A 26103-nucleotide genomic window follows, 5' to 3' on the forward strand; every position below is an offset into this window, starting at 1 on the left:
TGCCGAGTATGCGAATAGCCAACCACGGACCTTCTCAATTTCGAACATACGTGTCATCAAGCGATTAGGACGTTCATTTCTACCCAGGTCTATTTTGACGCAGTATAACATAATTATATAAGAATACGCATTCTGGCACTGATTCACTGGTAGGTACACGACTGAGTGGTTTAAGTACAGAACCTGACGGCTACTGTACACGTACCTGGATACTAGAGGCGTGCATTTTTCAAACTCGAGACGGGGCAAGATGCGCCTTGCTACATATGCAACCACCATTACGCATGAGTGGAATGTGTAATCTAAAATGCTTCGGGTTGATCCAGTTCTTTCGACAGGTAGGTGCACATCGTTATCAGACCCCACATTCAATAACATATGATCACTGCTTGTGTTCACCGATATTTTGGTGACGAAGGAAATAATTCCTTACAATGTTATAGAGTATTCGCGTCATAATTAGGTACTTCGATAAATGACGGTGCAATGTGAAATTGTGTCTAGTTGTACGCGAAAACTTGAAGACGATGTCCGAAACGCAACGTAAGTCGTGGATGTCTGTTATTTTGAAAAGATGTCACATAGCACAGCCCGCTGTGTTGCTTATTCAAAAGAAGTAAAATATCGCAGAAATACTTCTGGGATGATCCGGCACTTACAAACGCAAAGTATCAATGAAGAGGAATCGTCCCGGAACACCTCCGGCCCGGTCTGCATCACAAGTAGCTACCCTGTCGACTAGTGATGGGCAGTCTGAAACGAGATTTCGAGATTTCCTGAGACAAGCGCAGACACTATTTCTCGCGATGCATTTCGAAAGATCTCGAGAGCTTTATCCCTGCATTGTGTGGCGAGCAGCGTGTCGTAGGCCTACAGGTACCCGGAGCTGAATGTTGTTTTCGCCGAGTATGCGAATAGCAAACCACGCACCTTCTCCATTTCGTTAATACGTGTCAACAAGCGACTAGAGTGTTCATTTCTACCCAGGTCTATTTTGACGTAGTATAACATAATTATAATGGATACGCATTCTGGCTTTGTATGTAGTGGTAAGTACACGAATGAATAGGGTAAGTACATAACCTGACGGCTACTGTAGGTACACCTACCTGGATACTAGAGGCATGCATTATTCGAACTCGAGACGAGGCAAATTGCGCCCTGCTGCATATGCAACTTCGATTACGCATGAATGGAATGTGTAATCTAAAATGCTTCAGTTTGCTCCAATTCTTTCGACAGGAAGGTGTAAATCGATATCAGACCCCACATTCAATAAGATAGAACCACTGCTTGTGTTTGCCAATATTTCGGTGACGAAAGAAATAATTCCTCACAATGTTAAGGAGTATTCGCGTCATAATTAGGTACTTCGACATATGACGGTGCAATGTGAAATTGTGTTTAGTTGTACGCGACAACTTGAAGACGATGTCCGAAACGCAACTTAAGTCCTGGGTGTCTGTTATTTTGAAGAGATGTCACATAGCACAGCCCGCTGTGTTGCTTATTCAAAAGAAGTAAAGTACGTCGGCAGGAAATTTCTGGGATGATCCGACACTTAAAAACACATATTATAAATGAAGGGGAATAGTCACAGAACACCTCCGGCCTGGTCTGAATCACAAGAAACTACGCTGCTGACAACGATTGTGAGGCATCCAGGTAGGTTTACATCCTAATAACAGTTATTAACAAATTGTAAGGGTTATTCAGCTGACATAACTCGTGAACAGTTTAAGGTACTGGCATTCTGTCTTCACTTTCGTTAATGGTATTAAGGAGCTCATAGTTCAACATGCAGTGCTTTCCTAGGCTTTTGACAAAATTTATCGTCACATACGTTTCCATATGAGAACTGATGATGATGACTATCAATGTTAACTCGAAGTTACTGGGACATCGCACAGCTCGCAGCACACGAGAATCGGTCTCGAGAGCGTTGCCCCCCCCCACTGAACGAACTGGAGCAAAGTCGGGTATTTTAGATTACACGTTCCACTCATGTGTAATGGGGGTTGCATATATAGCAAAGCACATCTTCCCCTTCTCAGGTTCGAATAATGCACGCCTCTAGTATCCAAGTAGGTGTACATTCTATCAACAGTTATTCACAAATTATGCATTGTTATTCAGCTAAGATTTCCACCACAAATAAATCGTGAACAGTTTAAGATAATGACATTCGGATTTCACTTTCGTTAATGGTATTAAGGGGTTCATAGTTGAACATGCAGTACTTTTCCAGGCTTTTACGTAATGTATTGGCTCGCACGTTTTCATACGATAACATTATTTCACGCAATAACTGCCAATGATACCGGTACACTATCAAGTTTACAGTCGTAGTTACTGGTACGTCGCACAGCTTGCACTACAGGAGGATCGGTCTCGAGATTCTCGCGATCAGCGACGTCAGTCTCGAGCGAGAGCGTTGCCTATCACTACATTTAGCTCCGACTACCTGTAGGTCTACGACACGCTGCACAATGCGGGGATAACGCTTTCGAGATCTCTCGAAATTTCTCGCGAGAAATAGTGCCTGCGCTAGTCTCGAGAAATCTCGAGACCTCGTCTCAGACTGCCCATCACTACAGAAATGAACAAGGTTTGGCCAAGGGAGGTCAGATAGATGAAACTGAGGAGTCTGGCGAGTAAGTGGAAGCAATGCCATGACTCAGCTAAGGACCCTGTGGTCACGACCTACGTTCCCAAATTATAGAGAACCTGGTTCCCCTTTTAGTCACCTCTTATGACAGGCAGGGGATAGCATGGATGTTTTTCTCTCGCTCCCACATACAGAGGGCCATCACTGGGTCTCAAAACGGCTAACCACAAGTTATTTTATTTAATTTATTAGTAATATTAAATAATATATTTTCTTTTGCATGTAAGTAATTTTGTGTGGTTATTACTAGCCTTATGAAGCCGACAGTGCAAAGAGGGTGGGCAGCATCTGCTGTATATAGGAAGCTGCACGTTAGTGTGGTGGAGGGTAGTGTTATATGTGGTGTGTAAGTTGCAATGTTGGGGACAGCATGAACATCCACTCCTTGAGCCAAGGGTTCTCGAATTTGGGACACTTTTATGAAGATTTATATTTTTATGCGCTATGTTGTCATGGATAATTCCTTTCTTTGGCCAATACCTTCATTTTCTGAAGTGCCTGATACTTTTCATTTTTTTTCCTTCTTATTAGTGTTAGAGAAGCACGGAATAGTGATTACATCCCTCCATATAAGGTTGACGTCAGGTAGGGCATCCGGCCGTAAAACAGGGCCAAATCCACATGTTCGACACAGTTCGCACCCGCGATCCCATAGCTGTGGGAAAAGCAGTATGAAAAGAAGTGATAGAGGATGGTTGCCTAGTTTTACTTCCTCTTAAAACAATAAATCACCACTTCCACCACTCTTGGATAATTCTAGTATACTGCAAAGAAGAGGAAGATTGCCAAACATTATTATAAATTAATGTTTGTTCTTGGGTTATCAGTATAAGTATTTGTGATCACTTCTATGGGATAAGACAGGCCAGATGATAAGTAAGTCACTGTCACAGCATTCCTTCGCTCTGTAAGTTGAGCACCTGACAAACTATTATTATGTAGATGTTGATTCCCATAGGGAACCTAAAATATTTGTCTCGAATGAGTAAATTTATATTGGTATTATAAACTATTATTAACCGAGCGAGTTGGCCGTGCGGTTAGAGGCGTACAGCTGTGAGTTTACATTCGGGAGATGGTGGGTTCGAGCCCCGCTGTTGGGGGCCCTGAAGATGGTTTTCCATTGTTTCCCATTTTTTCACCAGACAAATGCTGCAACCGTACCTAATTAAGGTCACAATTGCTTCCTTCCCACTCCTAGCCCTTTCCTATCCCATCATTGCCATAGACCTAGTGTGACGTAAAGCAACTTATTAAAAAAATTATATATTTACACGCAGGAAACAGATGGAGAGCAGTGACTTACCAGGTAAATACAATACATTGTGTAGGTACATGTTTATGTACCGGTATCTTTTGTACTCAACTTCAAGTATTTTTGCTACAGCATTTGTCATTGGCAGATAGAATAAGAATGGTAGTGATCATTGCTGAATAGTAGATAATGCTACGAGGTGAAAGCAGGATTAGGAGAGGAAGAAAATGGAAAAAAGGAACGATTATTTTATATTAAGGCAAGGTGCTTCCCTACACCACCCAAATGGCATTAGGTTTGCCGGACCTAGGGGAGTCTTTCATTTTCATGCCCTTCGTCTTTGTTTTGCCGATAAGTTACCTTAATTCGTACCTCTATTTTCCCTTCTGATTAGTGTTAATGGAGGATGGTTTCCCAGTTTTATTGCTTCTTAAAACAATAATCATCACTATCATCTTTCTAGACCTGAGCAACAACTCCAGGATCTCTTTAGGGTAAGAGGGTTGATGGAGCCTAGTGTGAATGAAAATAGGGAGTTGCATGTTATGAGTTAGGCAAATGCTGCAGTGACCACGTATTTGTTTGACAGGTAAGCCAATGTAAAAAGCTGTGTTCAGTCATGATGACCTGTATGGGGGTAGAATTCATTGGTGGTGGTGCTAGTTGGTACATGTAGACAGCAGGTCCTACACCAGTTATATTCACAGAGGAAAGAGAAGATGATGGGGATTAAAAGGTTTCATAGAAAGTATGTTTTTTTTAATTTTTTATTTAGATTGTTTCTTGTATATGGCTGAGGGTCTTTCAGGGGGAAAATCTAGGGCGTGTGATGAGGATGAGGGAAAGCTGTCAGTCAGTCAGCCAGCCAGCTGTGTTGCCTTTCTCAGGTTGGCATTGTAGAAAGCATGGACTATATAGGTTGAGCAAATTTTTGAATTCAATTACTTTTATGGGTTTTGGAGATACCAAGGTAATGGAAATTTTGTTCTGTAGGGTTGTCTTTGATTTGTGCACTGGGATACTCACGATTGTGGCTGTCTGGATTTGCCTCTACTAGTGTTTTCACTGCGTCATCAATTTTGGGCTGGGCTTTCTATTTCAATGCCTTCTTTCCCCTGTAGTAGTGAATCCAGTTTTTCTTTCGAATTTACCCCATTTGGCAGTGTTTTCTCGTATTCCTCAGGGTTATCCTCCAATGTAAATGGCACTGGTTGGTGCCTCAACCCTAGGTCGTTTATTGTGGTCATGGTGTGCCCTTGAGGTATGTGTTGTAAGGCTATGTTGAGAATGTCCGAGACCAGTCCTTCTGGCGCTAAGAATGTGGGTTCGTTGGGGGCTGTTACCAAATATTCCTGGGATAACATGTTGTTGTACAGCATTGTGCTTTCAGCATTACGTTTCAGGCATCCCCAGCTGGCATGCTTTGGGTTGAAGTCTCCTCCGAGAAATGTGTTTCTGTTTAGCCCTAGTACTGTTTCTATATGTCTTTTGTATTTAAGCTTTTCAGCCTAGAGTATGCTGATATGACATTACCTAGTGTCCCTTGCAATGGTATGCTAATTCCACATGCTTCTAATGTGACAAGTTCTGGTAAGTCTAGCTCCATATGTTTAACGGCTTTCCTTACCAGAACTGCCACGCCTCCAATGTGGTTTGCTTTGTCGCGTCTGTGTACGGTACTTTGTAGCCTCTCGAGTTTCAATCCGGTGAGAGGAAAGTTTCTGTTTGGAGTCCTACATGTATTGAATTCACAGCTAGGAAGGCTTCAAATTCAATTTTATGGATCCTGTTGCCCAGGCAGTTCCATACAAGGACTTGAAATCCCTGTGTGTTGTTGTTATTATTGGGTTGTTCAGAGATCATCTTGGGTTGCGTATCCAAAGATGATGTTCACCAGCTCAGCCAGGGCATTGACAGGGTTATGGACAGTCCCCTTAATAAAGTAGCTCCTGCAATTAGGAGTGTACTGAGGGTTATGATCGGGAAAGCTGTCTTCAGAAATTCATCTAACAGTTCCCTGAGCGTTTTCCCCATCATGCTCCCGGTCAGCGGCTGTTCCACCTGTGAATGTGTATTGTATGTGGGTGTGGGGGATGTGGGGGTACGGTGGGAGAGGGTGTGCATCACAGATGCCTCTTCTCCCAGCAGTCTTACCATCGTTCCTGCGAGGGGGAGGGGGGAGGTGTGGCAGCTCGGGAGCGCTATGCATGGGCTTAACCTACCTTGGTTGTGGAGGGGGCTAGGCCTTCTGTTGTGTTTTCTTCTTGGAGGTCTTGGGGATGATGGTGGTGGTGGGTGGTTGGTTGGGCTGAGGGCCCAGGTTTGGTCTCACCCTCTGTCCTTGGGGGTTGCAACTTTTTATTACCTCTGCTTGAGTGGCCTGGTATCTTATTTAGGCCCTTATTGCGTGATGAGCCTGGGGGACCTGAGGGGTCCTTTTTCCCTGATGGGCCTGGGGCACCAGTTGGCATTTTCTTGCCCAATGGGCCTGCTTGGGTTTTAAGGGTTGCCATGCTTGTCACCCTTTGCCTTCATGTGCGGTTTTGAAGTCCCTGCGGCTGGGACAGTCCTTAAAATTATCTCCCCCTGTTGGTGCACTTAGAGTGCGTGGGGTTGCAAGACAGGTACATCTCCTACATCTCGCCTCCAGCCTACAAACCTTGCCAGAATGCCCGTGTCTCTGACACACACCACACTGGAGGCCAGTGGCTGGGGGCGGTTTAGCTCGACTGTTACCAACATGTTTGAGAGGAGGCACATGCGTCCCATGTTGTCTGCTCCCAGGGTGTCTGCCACGGTAACCAGGAATAAGAGCTTTGGCCTCACCTATTCCCTGTTTGCATCCGTGACATAGAGAATGCGTGGATACCCTGCGATTGGTGTGGAATCTGGAGAGTATGTGTTAATGGGCGTTCTTACCTATGAAACGCTTGGCTGTATTGTTGGGTACTACTTGTACACGAACTTAACGTTCATACCCTTCAGTACATGGACAATGATCCCGTAGCTATCAAAGAAAGTCATGTTTAGCCAGACGGCTTTGTGCACATCCTATCTCAGCTTAGAGAAGTAGCAGTCTCTCTCGTCATGCTTCAGCTTTCTAAGCAGCTCATTTCAATTGACTGAATGTCATCAGTGTATACCATAAGAGGTGGGGGGGGGGGGGCTTGGATTTCTACGGTGATAGATGGTTGTGGTGGTTGTTGCTGCTTATGATGTGTCAATAGTAGTGTCAGTGGAGCTGGCAGCGTGAATACTTAGGTTAGGACCCTTGCCTGCCTGAGTCTTGCAACCCTGTACCTTGGGCCTTTTTCCTTTTTCCCCTCTTCCTTCTCCCCCTCCCTTTTGCTTTCTCAAAACTGTCTTCCTGGTCTACTGGCTGGGTGACCGGGACTTCGCTTTTGGTTGCCTAGGGTGGTGCCAGCCACTCTCCCTCGGTGCATTCGACTCTTCCAAGGTTTTTATCACCAAGTTGGGTTCATCTTAATCCGAGTCCGAGCCGCTGGCTTCCCTGGGCGGGAGTTGGTTTTCATGTGGCTCCATCTGCCAAGTCTCCTTCCCCTCAGTCTTTCCTGTGCTGTGTGCTATCTGAATCGGTTTGACAGGACTAAGTCCCGCTTCCCCGATGGTTGGCTTATCTACCGCTAAGTCGGACGCGAAGCGGTGGTTTGTATTCAGGGGAGTGGTCTCCATTTTGTGATGTACCTCCGCAACCATTGTCTCTGATGAGTCATAGTTGCTTCCCTTGGGAGAGGTCCGCCTCGTCAGAGTGCTGCCCCAGTTCCCATTCGCTCTCCCATATCACACTGAACTCAGTTTCACTTTCCCACTGAGGCGTGTTCCTAACCAGAGGCCCTGTTATAATGCTGACCTGCTTGCTAGACACTGCCTTCACTATGAGGTGTGTCCCTGAGGTCACGGTTGGGGTAGGGGTTATGCATGTTGTTGTTGTTGCAGTGTTTGTTGTATTTGTGCACACAAAATTTGTGACTCCGTGTGTTGAAAACCATGTGCCGTGTCCCAGGTAGACAGCCAGCCTATAGGGTGATAAGCCCGGTCCCTGATTTACTAAGCCTGTTCTCTTGGACATTGGACCATTTATATTGGTATTATAAATTTACTCGTTGGGGACAAATATTTCAGGTTCCCTATGGGAATCAACATCTATATCATCTCGTGAGATGGTCGGAGAGGTGGTGTTCTCGTCTGTTATGCAGTTCGCTCCCCATGAGGGTCAGGGAACCTCCGTCCAGGTGGGTTGCCCATGGAGGTGTCCCTATGCACCGGGGGGGGGGGAGCCTGCATGAGTGCTGGTATCCCTTTCAGAACCTTAATTGAGGTACCAATAATAGGAGAGTCGATATTTGCCAGTGTATGGAGCACTTGTAGATCCAGGTGGGTGAGAGTGACTGATGTGATGGCCATTGATTGAGTGAAGTGCTGTGGAGCAGCCATCTCTGGATGGTCTCGTCATTAGACGTTTGTCAGTGTGGGTTTTCCAGGCTCGCTCTTTCGAAACATTTCCTGTTTTAAGTTATCAAAGGTCCCAGTGAGAGGAGAGAGAGAGAGTGAAGTGAACGGATGTATGTGCCTTTCACTTTCACTGTCAAGCTCCTCCTCTGTAGTAGAAGGATGAGACAGTGGTTATATATACCATGTCCAGTAAGCACAGCTATAGCAATAACTAAGATTACAGATATTAGACAAGAGAAATACAAATGTAAAATACAACATTAACAGAACTGACTATAAAAAGTAAAATAAAGACACAGTGGCTATCAAAATAGTGAAGAATAACTAGAAAAAAGCTAAATGAGTCAACTGATGAAAGAGTGACATGAGAAACATCACTGTACATGAAGCAGGTAACAAAGAGAATTCAAATGAGTGAAAATTCGAGAAGCACACAATCGCAAGACAAGGAGGGTGATTAGTACCTCCTATCCCTCTTTATTTTTCCCCATTGTCTTTGAAAGACAAAAAGTTTATTGGGTTATTTTATTACATGAAGATTACCATAACAGGATCAAGGTATTGTAACAACTACGTGAATAATGCAGCACTTCAATACATGTAGAACATTACAATCATAACTTATATACATTTTAGGAATCAAAGAATCATATACATACATTAATCAAAATATACTGTATATAAAAAATACAAGCTGTACATTTAATGATAATTTATTTGGTCTAAATAGAGATATAACATACAGGGAATGAGTATACATTCAATTTCCTTTGAAGGACAGACAGCCATGGTAATATACTCAGGAGCTACCCTTTTAATTCTTAAATTCTTAGACAAAACCTATGGTTTACAAAATATGTATAGTTTTATGTCATTCAGAATCATATGATGTTTGGTCATATATTTGGCCATTTATAGAAATGAGCCTTGATATTTTTCTAGAGAGCTATTTATAGTCAGACCAACAAAGACACCTCGCATGTCTCGTCATGTCACCATTTTCTCAACAAGCAAGCCTGGCATTTCTCGAGATCATGATCATAGCCTCCAGTTTCACGTGAAATCTAAAAACATACAGGTAAGACATTTCAAAATATCACATATTCATTGGCTAGGATTTTAAAAAACAGCAGCCAGGATGAGAATCCAGTGATGATACTATTTATCTATCATGTCCTACATTTTAATATTCAATATTACATATCAGACTCCAAGATACTGATATAGATTTCCTAGAAATTTCAAATACTCGTATTGCTCAATCAGTTGACGAGCTGATTTATTAGAAGTAATAACATCTGAACAGTTGGAGGAAGATCTGGAAAGATCTGGGCAAAGTAAAACACATCAATTAAGTCAAGGAGCAAGTAAAAAGGTTTAAGATGGAACAGAGCGAAATTAGAATTTTTGCAGTTTCTGGATGTACAAAGATGGAAAACATTCATACATCCAGACTGGGCATCAAAGATGATTGATTTGAAGATAAAGTTCCAATTGGATTGTTCAACAGACATCATTTGTGATAATTAACTAAACCACATTTAGAAATCTGCAAGAATTTCCTCTTAACACTACGTGGAACCTAACATTCAAAAGACAGTGTCTGTTGAGACTAAAACATTAAGATTGTGATCTGAAATATTAATATCAAGGAAATAATTTGTATGGCACATAAAAGATGTGCACAGTTATAGAAGTTAGTCCAATATGGATGTATATAAGCTGTAAGGGAAAGCTAACTGAAAAGAATAATAATTCTGATGGCGAAGTAAGCATATGAACAACAGGGATGGCAAGGCTAGTGAAACAAGTCTGATATGAAAGGAAAGTTGTTAACAGGTAGCACCAGTAAATAGACTGGCAATGAGCAGCTAGTGCTGAAGCTGGATGCTTGTGGCTGCTGCCATCTTACATCACTACACTGTTTCAATGCATTAGTGTAAAATTACAGCTGAAATATGAATATTAGATGGGAAATAATGAAAAACATATTGAAATAATAAAAATAATGTGGTGTGTTCGCTGTTTAGTGGAGCAGGGCTGAAGGGGGAGCGATCCATCATGACCCCACCCTGCGTGACATCAACGTGCTGGGGCTGCACCTCCTGCTGCACAGCCAACCAGATGGGTGAGGGCCAGCACCCATTGGTCAGACACCACTGCAAGTGCCATCACTGGCTGTTGTGTTACTGTGATCTCGAGGGATGTAGAAACAACTAGGTCGTGGGCCAAGAGATTTCTGTACCTGGAGGCTTCCACAAGCTTTGAATTGCTGACGTATCTCAAGGGATGGCCTCGTGTATATAAGGCAATGGGCAAGTACAAGTTTGAGTTCAGTTCAGTGAGAGGACTCTGTTAGCAAGGGATAGTTAGGTTGCCAGTTAGTGTAAGTTACAGCCTGCGCTTAGTGTGTCAGTCTGTTGGAGTGTTCACCTGTTGGAGCTGAAGACTCGTCTATTGACTGTTGCCGTGAGTTGTCTCTCTTGGAGTCAGCTGCTGGAGAGAACATTGCGTGTTCTGGTGCAACTGTGGAAGAGAGCACTGGAATGTCGGAATGGCCTGTGAACTTAGTTGTATCGGAGCGTGGACAGCGAACGTCTTCCTGAATTGTGCGAGACTGTCATGCGCAGACTGAACTGTGACAACATGAATGAGTGTGACTGAAGACTGAGTGAGACTGTTGTGTTAGTGACCGGAATCTATATGAATTAGTGTGAATGAACAGTTGAGAAATAAGAGAGAGAGGACGTGAGCTGTGTAATTGTGTGTCCTGTACATTAAGCGTAAGTGTGAGCTCTGTAATGCTGTGTGTTAACGTGTAGTTTTAGTAATTAGTTAATAAATTTTAGAAGTAAAATGCTACCAGGTTCTGTACTAATTTATTTACCCAGTCAATACACAACAATAATACTGATCATTTAGTTCTAGTATGCTGTTATCTTAATATTTGGAAAAAGTAACTTTGCTACATCAATGTATAAGTGCTCAAAAATAGCTAACCTGTTGACCGATCTATGGTGAAATTGTCTCATCTCTCTTGGAGCATGATTCACACAAATGTTCAAATTCACTGGTGGGAGTACCTTAATAAGATGATAAACTTGTGTGCCCATTGAGTTAATATGTAAAGCACAAGTGTTTAAACCTAAAAACATACTTGTATCTATTTCATACAGATGAGCTGTGACTTTAGTACAGTAGATATGTTCTGTTTCATGCTTGCTCTTAAATCATGTATTCTTTCTCTATCTCGCTTTTTTGCTAGTGGTTTCACATTGCACTAACACACTGAACGTTTATGGCAGTGTCCACCAACTGGCTGACATGTGACGTAAAAGTGCAGAGTGGTCAGGCGCTTCAGTCGCAGAGTGGGAGGAAAGGACTGCCTTGCTTTGTAGTAGGCACAAGCTGTGCCGTACATACAGGTGTTAGTAGTGGTACAGTACACTACATACGCATGCATGAACCAAGCACATTACAGTGCAACAAGCTATCTCTGCCTCCAATCTTTTTATCTTTATGGGGAAAACTATAATAGGAATGGTACAGCTAAATGTTTAGTTTGTAGAAAAGAGCTACAGTATGTTAAAAGATATCATTTACAACACCAGTACAGTTTGTAGCATGCTACAGATTATGATCAGGATCAAGGCAAAGAACGGGTACATGTAATTGCAGAACTGAAAGATAAATTAAATAACCCTGTCGAGCATTTCATCAGTAAGTCAGTACTTCGATTGAGTTTTAATATTTAATTGTAAAGAAACTTAAAACTCTTCAGTGATGGTGAATTCATTAAGGAATGTTTAATTCTAGCTGGTGAGTAGTACTTTACTGTGCTACTACTAACACCACTATATTCGGCACAGTATGCGTCTACTACAAAGTGTGGCAGTTCCTTTGTCCCATTCTACGACTGAAACGCCTGACGTCTGCACACTCTTATGTCACACAGGCTCTCTGACGTCACACATCAGCCAGTTGGTGGACACTGGTTTACGGCGATGCAAGGATGGGAAAGGTAGCAGGCAGCCCCAGCATTTGCCAGGTGTGAAAATGGGAAACAATGGAAAACCATCTTCAGGGCTGCCGACGATGGGATTTTAACCCACCATCTACCGAATGCAAGCTCACAGATACAAGACCCTAAATACACGATCGACTCGCTCTGTTCATGTATTCTCTCTAAAATACATCTCACGAGGGGACCTTCAGGTAGAGGGGCTTGATAGATTTTTCATACTTATAGGAAGCTTACGTGAATGTGACTTCTCAAACATAAATGTCCCAAAGCCAAAGATATTCAGGCATTCTCCAGAAAATCGGCTTTTCCATCAAGTGTCTTATATCAAATAAACTTTTGTGTAGTGACAAGTGAACACGAGGCTCAGTGGATAGCGCCTGAGTCTTGTAAAAGGGCATCACTGGTTCAAGTCCCGTTGCGTACATGTTTTTCTTTTCAGTTCGTATGTTTCATTCTACATATATTTTAGGTATGAATATTTATAATAGTTCAAAAGTTGCGTATAAAAATGAAAAGTGTCAGATAGGAAGTTGAACACACTTGTATTTTCCATTAAACATTTCATTTCCTACCCAAAGTTTTTCATTTTTGTACCCAACTCTTCAACAGTTACACGAGAAACCCATTAACACAGCTGGACTTGAACCGCCAATCCCTCGATATCTAGACTCTGGCGCTACCCACCGAGATAAGGGTTTGCTTGACACTTCGTTAACATTTAATTGATACAAGGCACTTAAAATTTATGAAAGACAATTTTATCGAGAATACCGATATCTAGCCCAATCGCATTGGGACAGTCATAATCGAAGGGACACAATCACATACAACAGTATATATATGGAAAAAAAATAAATTGTGACCCGTATACCTGAAAGCCCCCTTGTTAATAAATTTGCATTCAAAGTTAAAAACTTCATGACTGTTCCGTATTGAACTGAGAATCACAATGAAATATGTTAAGTTTAAAGGTTTTGCCTTTTCAATACAGTACAATTCTGTTGTGCAAAACTATGTCACAATAAATAATTATGGTACCGGTTTCAACACATTCTTAGTGTCATCATCAGCCAATCAGATAAAGCGAGCAAGAGAACAAAATAAATACGACAATATACACACACACATGGTACAAGAACATATCAAGTATTCCACTTAAAAGAAAGCACTAGATAAAAAAATGCAACAAAGTTTAAAAACATGAAACTTCCAGTTGTTAATGGGTTAACAACGTAATATTCTTGATTAAGCTTGATGTGAAGATTAAAGTCACTCATTCTTATGCTGAGTTTTTGATTAAGTGTAAGTTAAAAATTGAATAACATATTAAAATCTTGATGATTATCTTGCTGTAAAATACATCTCAAAGGAGAGAAGGAACTGTAATAGTGTTGTTGTTTAGCAGAGCCTTGACATTCTCATTATGGTTTTCAAGTCAGGGCTCGATCTTTCATGCCATACACAATACCTTCTCGCGCTATTTGCCCCCACCACATCGCCCCCTCCCTGATCCACCTTGAACACCTTCCCTTCATCCCTCTTCCCTAGTTCCCTCTCCTCTTCCCCCTACTCCTGCCTTACCCCCATCCTTGCTTCCACACACGCTCCGACTCTCAGTTCCTCTCCATACGTCAAGCTTCATGGCACACAGAACAAGGTGAGCCTCATATCATAGTAAGTCCTCCTTCTGTCTTTCTTTTCCCCTTTGTTTGTCTTGCCTCTTTATGCCTTTTGCATACTTAATTAGGCCTCCTCCGACTTCACGCTCCACATCGGACTGAGAAACCTTGGTCCTATACAATATCAAAAGGACCTTCATGTATACATATTTCCACCTCTTGATGTGCCGAAACAACAAAGGCTCGGCTCTGCTAAACAACAACACTATTACAGTTCCTTCTCTCCTTTGAGACGTATTTTACAACAAGATAATCATCAAGATTTAAATATGTTATTCAATTTTTAACTTACACTTAATCGAAAATTCAGCATTAGAATGAGTGTCTTTAATTTTCACATGAAGATCAAAAAAGAATATTAAGTTGTTAACCCATTACAACTAGAAGTTTCATGCTTTTAAATTTTGTTGCCTTTTTTATCTTCTTTTTTTTTTTTTTGCTAGTTGTTTTATGTCGCACCGACACAGATAGGTCTTACGGCGACGATGGGACAGGAAAGGGCTAGGAGTGGGAAGGAAGCAGCCGTGGCCTTAATTAAGGTACAGCCCCAGAATTTGCCTGGTGTGAAAACGGGAAACCACGGAAAACCATTTTCAGGGCTGCCGACAGTGGGGTTCAAACCTACTATCTCCCGAATACTGGATACTGGCCGCACTTAAGCGACTGCAGCTATCGAGCTCGGTCCTTTTTTATCTAGAACTTTCTTTTAAGTGGAATACTTGATATATGTTCTTGTACCGTGTGTGTGTTTTTTTGTCGTATTTACTTTCTTCTCTTGCTTGCTTTATCAGATTGACTGATGACACTAAGAATGTATTGAAACCGGTACCATAATAAATATGTTGTGACATAGTTTTGCACAACAGAATTGTACTGTATTGAAAAGGTGGAACCTTTAAACATAACATATTTCATTTTAATAAATTTGCACACAGGAACAAGTAAGCTGGATGTAGGTGGTCTCTGCCTCTTGTATAATTAGGCATCAGTAATAGTACTGGTAAATGTAATTATATTAATAACTAACCAGCAAGTGTTAATGAGCACATGTAAGCCACTTACCAGTGCAGTGAAATTCCTATTCCTTCCCTCTTCATGAATTAGAAAAGCTACACTCAAATGCTAACGTAGATATTCACTATTCTGCCACTCTGTAATATGCTGAAAAATTAATTTAAAATGTGCATAAAACAGAAACCAAAGCTTCACTTAACACATTAACTTCTACGTTTACAGTGAATTTGTAGTGAAAAGTGGTGGTCAAAGGCTTGACATTGTTCATAGTTTCAAGTACCTACTAATGCAGAATACAAGGCTGGACATGGAGATTAGAAAGAGGGTGCAACAGGGCAATGCATTCTACCAGAGTGTAAGAAACCTTGCCTGGCATAATGAAGTACCAAGGCAGTGTAGAGAGATAGTGTACAAAATGTATCATGCACCCATGTTCACTTACGCAACTGAGACCTGGACAATGATGAGTAGGGAGGAGAGTAGAATTCACGCCAGCAAAAAGAAATACCTAAGAAGTACGATAGGAAAGAAATTGAGAACCTAAATGAAAGAATTGCTAGGAGTAAACTAAGCTGGTTTGGACATGTAAAGAGGAAGGAGGAGGAAAGCACTACCAAAACAGATAATGCAGATGAGTTCGAGGGAAACCTAGAATGAGGTAAATCGATTCGATAAAGAGAAGTGCAGGAAAAAAAAAAAAAAAAAAAAAAACTGGACTGGGACAAAATTATGGAAGAGGAAGGGTGAAAGGAGAGAGGCAGGTGGAAAAGTGCCATAATAGCCCCAACCCAGCAGGAGATGGATAAGGGGAAAGGAGGATGATGTAGTGATGTAAGATGGTGGCAGGCACACGCTTCTGGCTTCACTAGCACCAATACTACAAGATAGAGCTCTACCTGTCTATTTACTATATGTCCGTAGAGAGCACCAAGTACATCCAGGAGGTACACAGACTACAACCACACACACTGAAACCTCTTACATAAAAATAAAACCATGAAATATTCTCTCCAGTATCATTTCTTTTTAAAGGTACGACTACAAATGAATATGAATGGTATGTTCAAAATACTTTACTATAACATAGTTCAAATTACAAATATGCAGTAACAGGAACCATCCCTTGCAGAATAATAACAATATTTAAAAAAATAATACAAAGTCTTCAGTTACTTTGTGCAGCCATTTTGGGCCTGCATGTGCATTTCAACATGTCATTTTACTCTATCCAATAGCAGACAACTGAAATTTAATTGAGTGGCCAATACAATACACCACTCACCACAGAAGATTACAATCAAACTGTACACCATAATGTAAGTGGCTAATGGTCACAACCACAAACTCACTGACAACCTCCTACATAAAGTAAAGAAAAAAAGTACATACAACACAGCCAAACATCAGAACAAAGGGATGTATGGTATGTCACATATTTCATTACACATAAGCGTACACAAGAAAAGCTAGACCAAACAATCAGAAAATTAGGATACCAAACACCATTCAGAATAAAGTAGGCCTACAAAGCACTCAACAGAATTTACTCTAAAAAATAACATCCAACACACAGACTTACATATCCAGTGTTACAAACTTTAATGTAATGTATGTCCCAAATTCCACAACGAACAAACTGGTATACATAACATAGGCCTACACGAGATAACTCACACATAAAACAGGATCCGGAATTGCCTATCATTTACTGGACAAAAGACATGATTAACAGATCCATCAACATGCAGGTTGCTAGAAATTTTGTGGGGCAAGGCAGCATTTTCAGCAAACACTTACGGATATGAGGGTTGATATTTTAATTTTGCAATAATAAATAATAGGTACTTGTTCATTAAATACCAGTAATCTACAAGTATTCCTTGACTTATGTCATTAAATTATTAAATTTGTCCAGTTCATTTAGAAACATCTTTCACAATTATCACATGTCTACGCCCTTTCTGAGCGACACTACCACTGGCTTCACATCAAAGTGATTGCAGCCAACATTCTGGTCAACTTTAGTGCAACTTTACTATGAAAATGCAAGTATCTGTGGTCTAGATTCCTCATAAAACTGGAGATCATGAAGCTATAATTATGATATCAACAATCATATAAAACTGCATTGTTACTTTGCTTCTCTACTTACCATGCACATTCATGTATTTCCAAAGGCCTGCTCCCACCTAGTGGAATGGAATCGAACCTAACAGAATTTGTTTTGAACATGTGTTTAAATGGGAGATAGATATGGCGATCGCCACGAGTCAAATCGGATGGAATAGGACTCTCTGCCAAGACTATTTTTAGACTAGCGGAGCAGAATCGAACAGAATTATCAAGATTTGTGCAACTTCATAAACGGTCGGGTCGAGATGTTTTGGACAACCATTTGGCGGCAAATGTGCATCATCTTCAGCTAGAAAGTCAGCTGTTTCTTGGATATGGTCGGGAACGTTCTATTTTGTGATAGTTTTTTTTAACTTATTAATATTAGACACGAAGAAACTTATCAGTTTAGTTAAAAAATAGAATTTCCTTTATTACTGCAACAATGTGAAAAATAATGCCTGGGAGGAAATAAGCAAGGCTATGAAAAACCAAACTTATTAAAATATTCAATTTTGTGGTAGGTTACTGTAGTCTATATACAATTTATTCCATCATTTTTGTTGACTTCATCACAAAATCATGTTATGTTGAAGTCCACATACAGTATATCAGTACGATAATTGACAACACATCTCACATGGGATGCATCTTTAAGTAATGAAATGGCGTATGGCTTTTAGTGCCGGGAGTGTCCGAGGACAAATTCGGCTCGCCAGATGCAGGTCTTTTGATTTGATACCCGTAGGCGACCTGCGCGTCGTGATGAGGATGAAATGATGATGAAGACGACACATACAACCAGCTCCCGTGCCAGTGAAATTAACCAATTATGGTTAAAATTCCTGACCCTGCCGGGAATCGAACCCGAGACCCCTGTGACCAAACGCCAGCACGCTAACCATTTAGCCATGGAGCCGGATGCATCTTTAAGTGTTATTATATTTACAGTGAACGATTTTGTAAGTGGCATTCCCTAGGTTTCAAACTATCGTATATGTGTTCCTAACAAATAGTGATCTAATGTGTACGAAATTGCTCTACTGTGGGCAATAAATAAATACACTTCACAGTCTTTAATTAATGTTACAGAGAGTTGGCTGTGCACTCAGGGTCGCGTAGGTGTGAGTTTTTATTTGGCAGGTAGTGGATTCGAAACCCAATATTGGCAGCCCTGAAGATGGTTTTCCGTGGTTTCCCCATTTTCACACCAGGCAAACGCTCGGCCTGTACCTTAATTAAGGCCACAGACCTAGCCCTTTCCTATCCTATCATTGCCATAAGACCTACCTGTGTTGGTGCGGCGTAAAGCAAATTGTAAAAAATAAAAATGTTGAGGCTACCTCGATAAATGATTTCATCCTGCCACAGGACACAATCTACTGCATTAAAGTAGTCCTAAAAAGGATCACTGACTCCCATAGCAACTGAGGTAGCATTTCCTCCTGTAAATTGAACTTTTCTATTAAATTCTACTATCTGAAATAGTTGCTGAAATTGCAATACAGCAACTCTGAAGTAGTCCTACCATTAAGACTTAGCTTCATCGCGCAATAAATATTCAAATAAGTTTGAATACTCTCCGTCTGGCTCTCTTGTAAATTTCATGCACCCAGAAACTTCTCTGATCTCTCGTAATTTTCTGCCACCTCACACCTTCTATCAGATCGTCCATTACAAGCCCGAAGTTTCCCATAGAATTCCGTTTGATTCTGTTCCATTAGATGTGAGCATTCAAGTGGAAATTTTGGCTGTTTGGTTCGATTCGATTCCACTAGGTGGGAGCGAGCCTTTAACCTTCTCCAAACTTTGCATAACTGAATCCTACTTTAAGTCATCAGCAGTGGCCATTATAGTATTTTCCTCACTATTAAAGAATTGGAGTAACTGTTCTCCACTCTTTTCCTATACCTCCGACTGAAAAAGATTGTTCAAACTAATTGTTTGCAAAGTTGTAGCATAGTAATTACATCCTCAACTACAAATGTACTTTGTTCATTAGCACACCAGATCTGCACAGTGTTTGAAAAATGGGTCTACAACTAGGATGTGATAAACAAGTTCAGTTTCTGAAACCAAATTAAACAACCTCTTAAAAGTATTCCCCACCTTCCATCAAATTAATTACATTTCACCAATGATATTCAGATATATCCACCTTGTCATACTTCTTAGGCTACATAAACTCACCACGATACAGAACAATATTCTTTTCAGTTTCATTTATTTTCACTTCATAGAGTATTTCAGGATTAGGAAGCAATGCTTTCAAGTTATTCCAGATAAAGACGGCAACATTTTCTGTTGTGCTTACCACATCCTTAAAATATGGAACATCTTTATCAAGATTTTTGTGATCCATTGTGTCCATGATAGCAGTGTTCATATAGTGTTTCAGATCATTAATATTCATCACCATGCCTGTGTCAGCTGCAACTGGTCCTCGAAGAGTTACTTCCACTGAACACACAAAATTGATTTTGCATTAAAAGGTTGCATATACATTTGGTTATGAAAAATTTATGGTAGATCTTCAGTATTATCCCCCATGCTAGCACCGTGAGAGCACGCTGCACTGAGCATGGAGGAGGATACTCTATTGTTAACACCTTACTGACTTGCTCATATAATGCTATCAACTGTTACTCAAGTGCTTTCTCTTGAAAGACCTGCACACGTACTGGCTAGTGACAACACATCAGGAGTGCTTAGCATAGAGCAGGGCCACTGTTTCGTGTCAGACCACTATTTCTCCTATATGTAATAAGACGTAAGATTGATTCTACTTCTTAAATTGTATATTTCAACCTGGGGGACAATGCTGAAGTTTTACCAAAAGTATTTGTAGTAATTATGTTACTAGAAGCTTTTCAGTCATTGCTTGCAAGTTCCGTCTGGTAAATGTGATAAATTTAAAAGTTGTGATATAGCATTTGTTACATTAACACATGCTTATTGGTTTTTTTTTTTTTTTGTTAGTATAAATTAAACCATCCCTAGAATTTGCAATCAATATGAATTGCCTCCAAAGTCACCTACATCTTATAAAAATTAATTGCAATCAAACTCGATGCTCAAATCAGGTAATATTTAGACAGATAAAAACAAGAAAAAGATCATTTAATAAGACAAATACAATGGCAGATCATGGGTCTAAATGTTTACAAGTTTTTATTGTTCCTCAGTTGGTAATGAAATCAGTGTTGAATTCTGGACAGATGTTACAATGAATTAATTTTGGCTGTAGCTGTATTCATTCAGCTGATATTTTTTAGAAAATGTTGCTTGTTTTTTTAATATTTTACTATAAAAGTAAACATAGTTATTAGGGCAGACAGGTGGATCCCAAGTGTATGAGGATGTGGAGATAGTCTTTGTCCTTGTGTCCTCTTTCTGTTCCTCCTTTTCCCATATCGTCCTCCCATTGTGTCCATCCTGTTATGAATTCTCTTTTATTGTCTCTGTGTCCAACCCTTGTTTGATATCTCTATGGGGTCAGATATGAAGCACGATGAATCTTCGTAGCGAGTTTTTATAACCGGACACTTCTGATGTCAACCTCATCAGAGGAATTAATGAGATGAAATTAATGATGTGATATATGCTTCTGTTGAATAGCACAAGGTGGTCTGCTCAAGACTTTAAGTCTCCATCCGAAGGACGAATCACTGCCAACAGCACCACATCCCCTCACTCCATATGAAGACCGTGAAGAGGTATGGAATTGAATCCAGGTTTTTGGCACACAATCTAGTGATGGTGAAATTTTTTTAAACCAATGGGACTCGAACTGATTAACCAAGGTATCAGACCCATAATGATCATGGCCATCAGGTGGGCATCTCTATCTGCATTACTTAATTTGACAATAGTTTGTGCCTTTCCAAAACTTGGTGTTCAGTATACAAATAATGACTCTATTGTTCCCCATACTACTGTTTATAATGGTGTGTTGCTAATATTTTCAAAAATATGTTTACCACTAGAAAATATGCAAATTCTGACAGTTATCAGTAAACATTATTCATGTATATTCAAAAATGAGTCTCTAAAGAAAAGTTGGTCTTCAACCTACGTAGGTGGTTTGAAAAGTTCTCGGAATGTACTAGAATTAAGTATCTTACCTCGGTGGAACTGCTTTTATTTTTCAACATAGTCTCCCTGTAGACTAATGCATTTGGTCCAGCGATGTTCCAATGCCTTGATCCCATCTCGAAAATGAGATTCTTCCAGGCCTGCAAAATACCTCTCCAATTCGGCTGTCAGTTCTTCCCTTGTAGAAAATCTCCGTCCACCGAGGAAAATTTTCAGCTTGGGGAATAGATGAAAGTCTGATGGTGCCAAATCAGGTGAATAAAGTTGATGTGGTAACAATTCGTACCCCAGTTCATGAAGTTTTGCCATGGCAATAACGCTTGTGTGCAGCGGTGCGTTGTCCTGATGAAAGATAACCTTTTTCCTTGCCAAACTAGGCCTTTTTTCGCATATCTTTTCCTGTAGTTGGTCTAGGAGGTTTGCATAGTATTGCCCCGTAATTGTTTGGCCAGTAGGAAGATAATCTATCAGCAAATGCCTTTTGCATCCCAGAAAACTGAGGCCATGACCTTTCCGACCGAACGCACTGCCTTTGCTTTCTTTGGTGGTGGTGAATCAGCATGTTTCCACTACTTTGACTGCTGTTTTGTCTCTGGGGTATAGTAGTGGACCCATGTTTTTTCTGTAGTCACAAACAGGTGCAAAAAATTCTTGTTGGTTGCACTGAAAATGGGCCAGACTTTGTTCGGACATTTCCAATCTGGTGCGTTTATTGTCCAATGTCAAGAGCCGCGGCACCTATATTGCGGATAATATTTTCATACCCAATTCTTCGGTTAAAATATAATATACTCGTTCAGAAGACATCCCTACAGCTTCAGCAATCTCCCGCACTTTCAGTCGACGATCCTCCATGACCATTTTATGCACTTTTGCGATAAATTCTGGTGTCATAACACTTTTTGGCCGTCCACTATGCGGATCATCATCCAAGGTCTCCCGACCAATTTACACTCGCTGGTCCACTTGGCAACAGTTGAAAATGAAGGAGCAGAGTCCCCCAGTGTGTTCTGAAAGTCGGCATGATTTCCTTTGCTTTCATACCTTTCTTTACAAAGTATTTAATCACTGCTCGAATCTCAGTTTTTTCCATTGTCACAAATCACTACGTGGGAACAACAACAAAGAGTCGTCACTACCACACTCCTGCAGCTAGAGCACTGATGCGCCACGTGTTCACTCATGAAGGATGTGTGATTACTGCGCAGGAACCTCGTTGCTCTAGCACCGACATCTAGCGGTGATTCCGAGAACTTTTCAAACCATCCTCGTATAAAGGAAATGTATATGTGGGGATTTACAATAGACACAAGTATTTAGTCAGCAGTACATAAAGATAGTTGGACATAAGGATAACGTCCAAGTAGAGGAGGCAACTAATACCGTACTAGCAGAGTACTGAAATTTACCAATGATAATAAGAATATTTACAAAAAGGATACAAAAGTTGATAGCTAGAAAAGCAACTTGAATTGATACGATTTCTGGGGATTTACTTAAGGCAATGGGTTGGGGTACAGTACCATATCTGAAGCAGCACTCATTTCAATACTGGTAAAATGAGGAGGCTATGCCAAATTGATGGATAGTTGTTAAGATAGCCTCAGTGTACAAAAGAAATGGTGATAAACATAAAGTGGATAATTACAGGTCAGTCAGCTTGACATGTAAGCTCTGAGAAAGCAATTTCCACAGGAGGCCACATGGGCTGTATCACTATTGACTTATGATAGGGTAGAGTATGGGAGACTACTGATGAGAATGAGGGTAATTGGACTAGACAGAAGAGTGACTGAATGGGTGGCTAAATTTCTGGAGAACAGTACTCAGAGAATCAGAGTAGGTGAAGCATTATCTGATCCTGTAGTAATTAAGAGGGCAGTTTTTGTATAAATGGTACAAGTGAAGAAATGGAATCACACAAGGTTTTTGCAGATGTTATACTGTATAGAATCTAAAATAATGAAAGGGAGTCTTTGTTTGTGTATGCATATGTGTGCAGTAGCGGCAATTGGGGATTAGAAGTGGGTGGGTGGGGGGGAAAAATAATATACCGACAACAGAAAGTAGCCGGGTTGAGGGATATAGCATGCAGGGAGGTTATGCACGTCAAAACTGAACAAAAAAGCTACAAAATGGTAAGTTTTTGATGCTCTCTGAGCAAATTACGACAGTTGACAGGTTGACAGTTTACTAACTTAAGTGCGGCAATAATAGATTTTGAGATTTTGATTCAATACTATACTTTCACCAAAGATACAATATTACACACGTAATACAATTAAATAGAAGTACGTGATTATAAAATTAAAAAATCATTTAGTATTTGACTACACTCTAAAAAACTAACAGACAATATTAAAGAGACTTCCAGACTTACGAGTGCACGCGGCAAGCAGGTGAATCATATCTCAAGTGTCCACGACCTTGGCAAAAAACAATACTCCTATTACCCTTCCTCGTAGCATTTGCGAAGTCTCCACTACTTGCTGTGGCACTATACAAATCGGTTAGCCGCAACTAACAACATTCTGTGCGTATTTTCGATAATAGTCTTGTTAATAAATAAAAATTTGCACGAATTGTTTTTTAATAATTCATGTAATTCCTAGTTTCAGTCGGCTAAAATGGAATAAAAGTGTAATGTTTTCTCTACAAAGTGGGGAGGGGGGGGGCGGCTGCCCCCCCTCGCATCCCTTAGTCGCCGCTACTGTATGTGTGCATTTATTGGATCATCATAAAATAAATTTGAGTAATAAAACAGTCCGAGATTTATTCGTAACAAATTAGTGTCAGAAGTCGGAACAGACCCCATGTGTGATACAGCATTATAATCAGCGTGAATCAGCATACCAGATACTGCAGTTTTCAACCGCCATCAGGAGCATTCCAGAATGTGAATGCACACACATACGTATCTTAACATTTTCATCTTGTGTTATTTACTGCATACCAGTTGAGACCAGAGGCTACACTAAAATGGAGGCTCAGTTAAATGTGCTCACTGATACGACGAAGAAGATGGAAGAAAATCAAAAGAAGATAGAGGAGAAATAGAAGAAAATTGAAGAGAGATGAAAGAAGGCCAGAATGCAACAATGAAGAAGTTAGAAGAAAGTTATAAGAATATGGAAGAAAGTCAGAAGAGGATAGCAGAGAGCCAGGAGAAGATGATAAGATGATAAGATAAGGTCGGAAGAAGACTGAAAAGATGACCAGGAGGAGACAGAAGAATATGGAGAACAGTGAGAAGATGGGAGAAGACATAAAATGGTCAGAAGAAAGAAGAAGACTTTTATTTTGCTGGTGGCTTTACGTCGCACCTACACAAATAGGTCTTATGGCGACGATAGGAGAGGAAAGTCCTGGGAGATGGAAGGAAGTGGCCGTGGCCTTAATTAAGGTACAGCCCCAGAATTTGCCTGGTGTGAAAATGAGAAACAATGGAAAACCATCTTCAGGGCTACCGACAGTGGGATTCGAACCCACTATCTCCCGGATACAAGTTCACAGCCCCGCGGCTCTAACCGCACGGCCAACTCGCCCGGTGGAATTTTTCTTCTAGTCCTTCAACAATCCGACTACCTGTCGCATTTGAACTCGCAATCCGGAGATTCGAAGGTTGGCACTCTACCTCTGATCTACAGAGGGTGCTTAATTAAAAGTACAGCAGGGGCATTCACTGATGTGAACCGCAGCAAACAACTTGAGGTCTGCTGATGGTGGGGTCCGAAGCCAATCTCCCGCTGCAAACTTGGTACAGTTTGGCGTCATTATCTCGTGTCAACAAACTGTTCAAAGCTACCAAAACACTTACCTATGTAGTTATGGCCATGTCCATGAAAGTTGTTGCATTTTCCGTAAGTAGCTTTATTTTCTTCATCGCTCAAATCAGGACTGAAAATAATAATAATAATAATAATAATAATAATAATAATAATAATAATAATAATAATAATAATAACGTTCAACTTATTTACTTCGTTTGTGGTTACAGTTGAAACAGTGAGTGATTACGTAACTCGGTTTCGAGGGAAACACATGTGTGTTATGCTCAATACTTATGCAAATAAAGATATCCATGATCGTGAAAACACTGTACATACCTATGTAAACGATGACAAGCACTGAAAATTTCTCGTCGTACTAGATAAGCAACTGGAGTTCCTGTCATTATTTGTTTCCTTCCAAAGGTCTCTTAAATTCTTTCTGTTCCGAAGACGGGTTTTGATTACAAAGCACGGAGGACCACGCACTGTAACAAGGACTACGTTGTACGTTTTCAAGGCAAACGCCTTTCAAACTTGACGAATTTGTCATAGATGACGTATAGTCAGCTGTTCCTTTCGAATTCGCATTCCCGCGTGCAGATAAGCGAGCAGCTGAGAGAACACCCTATATGCAAATAGGTTATTTTCCCTTACATGATCCTTGGGTTAGAGAGAGAATAGCGGAAACTCTCTTGAAAGTACATTGCTTTCCGACGAGAGAGCGCCTCTAGCACAATCTAGCGGCTCGCAATGTAAAAACGAACAGCTGTCCACTGCTCCTTGTGACTGCTATGACATAATACTTGAACCAGCATTTCGAAATTTCACGAAAATATACCCGTTTTAAGTTTTAAAGGAATTATGGAATAGCTTTTCAAGTACAAACTGTTTGATCTGGGGTTATAACATTTTATTAGTCACGAAATAAAGCATGAGAAGTAACATCCAGTTCAGGCCGCTAGACCAAAACTACTGGATTTTTCACATATGTCATAAAGAGTGACAACTATATA

At 40.6% G+C, this 26103-nt stretch overlaps 1 protein-coding gene across 3 annotated transcripts; it reads right to left on the reverse strand.

The window, feature by feature from the left end:
• Positions 1 to 8817: 8817 nt before the first annotated feature.
• pr (6-pyruvoyl tetrahydrobiopterin synthase purple) lies at positions 8818 to 25807 on the reverse strand. Of its 3 annotated transcripts, XR_011017529.1 has the most exons (5): positions 25427 to 25807; positions 25138 to 25217; positions 19540 to 19685; positions 15162 to 15260; positions 8818 to 9460 (listed from the first exon to the last, which is right to left on the reverse strand). XR_011017529.1 is itself a non-coding variant. In XM_067135355.2 (4 exons), the coding sequence occupies exons 1-4, from the start codon at positions 25492 to 25494 to the stop codon at positions 9389 to 9391; spliced, it is 366 nt and encodes a 121-aa protein (XP_066991456.2). In that variant the 5' UTR covers positions 25495 to 25807; the 3' UTR covers positions 8818 to 9388. The 3 variants fall into 3 exon arrangements, 2 of the variants coding, with proteins under 2 accessions (XP_066991456.2, XP_066991455.1); XM_067135355.2 differs by lacking the exon at positions 15162 to 15260; XM_067135354.2 differs by lacking the exons at positions 8818 to 9460; positions 15162 to 15260 and having other exon boundaries at positions 16172 to 19685.
• Between the last annotated feature and the right edge of the window lie 296 nt (positions 25808 to 26103).

The sequence above is a fragment of the Anabrus simplex genome, chromosome 1 (genome assembly GCF_040414725.1).
Source record: "Anabrus simplex isolate iqAnaSimp1 chromosome 1, ASM4041472v1, whole genome shotgun sequence".
Taxonomy (NCBI): Eukaryota; Metazoa; Arthropoda; class Insecta; order Orthoptera; family Tettigoniidae; genus Anabrus; species Anabrus simplex.

Coding starts and splice junctions, on each gene's coding strand:
- pr (XM_067135354.2), bottom strand. CDS start 25,494: ATGACAGGAACTCCAGTTGCTTATCTAGTACGACGAGAAATTTTCAGT. Junction 25,218..25,426: donor GCTTGTCATCGTTTACATAG/GTATGTACAGTG, acceptor TATTATTTTCAG/TCCTGATTTGAGCGATGAAG. Junction 19,686..25,137: donor ACATGGCCATAACTACATAG/GTAAGTGTTTTG, acceptor TTGTGTGTTCAG/TGGAAGTAACTCTTCGAGGA.